At 61.5% G+C, this 291-nt stretch overlaps 1 protein-coding gene across 1 annotated transcript in view; it reads right to left on the bottom strand.

Annotated features, from left to right (window-relative positions):
* The window catches only part of EMH_0023040 (uncharacterized protein), a gene marked incomplete at both ends in the record, with an annotated part of 13540 nt that overhangs the window by 4296 nt on the left and 8953 nt on the right, over positions 1–291 (bottom strand). Inside the window, one exon of the mRNA XM_013502057.1 lies at positions 134–288. Coding sequence (XP_013357511.1) covers positions 134–288 — 155 coding nt within the window. The remainder of the gene's footprint in view (positions 1–133; positions 289–291) is intronic.

The raw sequence follows: 291 nt of genomic DNA, 5'->3' as shown, positions 1-291 counted from the left end.
TGCTGCTGCTGCTGCTGCTGCTGCTGCTGCTGCTGTGTTTGAGCGTGCTGCTGCTGCTGGTGCGGCTGCAGCTGTCCGTGCTGCTGCTGCTGCTGCTGCTGCTGCTGTGACGGTGACACGGCGGCAACCCCACTGAACCAACCCAGTAACTTCTGTTGCTGCTTCTCCCCCTCCTCTTGTTGTTGCTGCTCTTGCTGCTGCTGCTGCAGCTCCTGCTGCAGCTCCTGCTGCAGGTCCTGCTCCTCCTGCAGTCTCCCATGATGGCGTCGCTGTTGCTGCTCTCTTTCGTCT

The sequence above is a fragment of the Eimeria mitis genome, genomic scaffold, assembly GCF_000499745.2.
Source record: "Eimeria mitis Houghton genomic scaffold, Emh_scaff819, whole genome shotgun sequence".
NCBI lineage: Eukaryota > Apicomplexa > Conoidasida > Eucoccidiorida > Eimeriidae > Eimeria > Eimeria mitis.
Note: the sequence above shows the minus strand (reverse complement) of the source record. Positions and strands in the feature narration are given on the sequence as shown.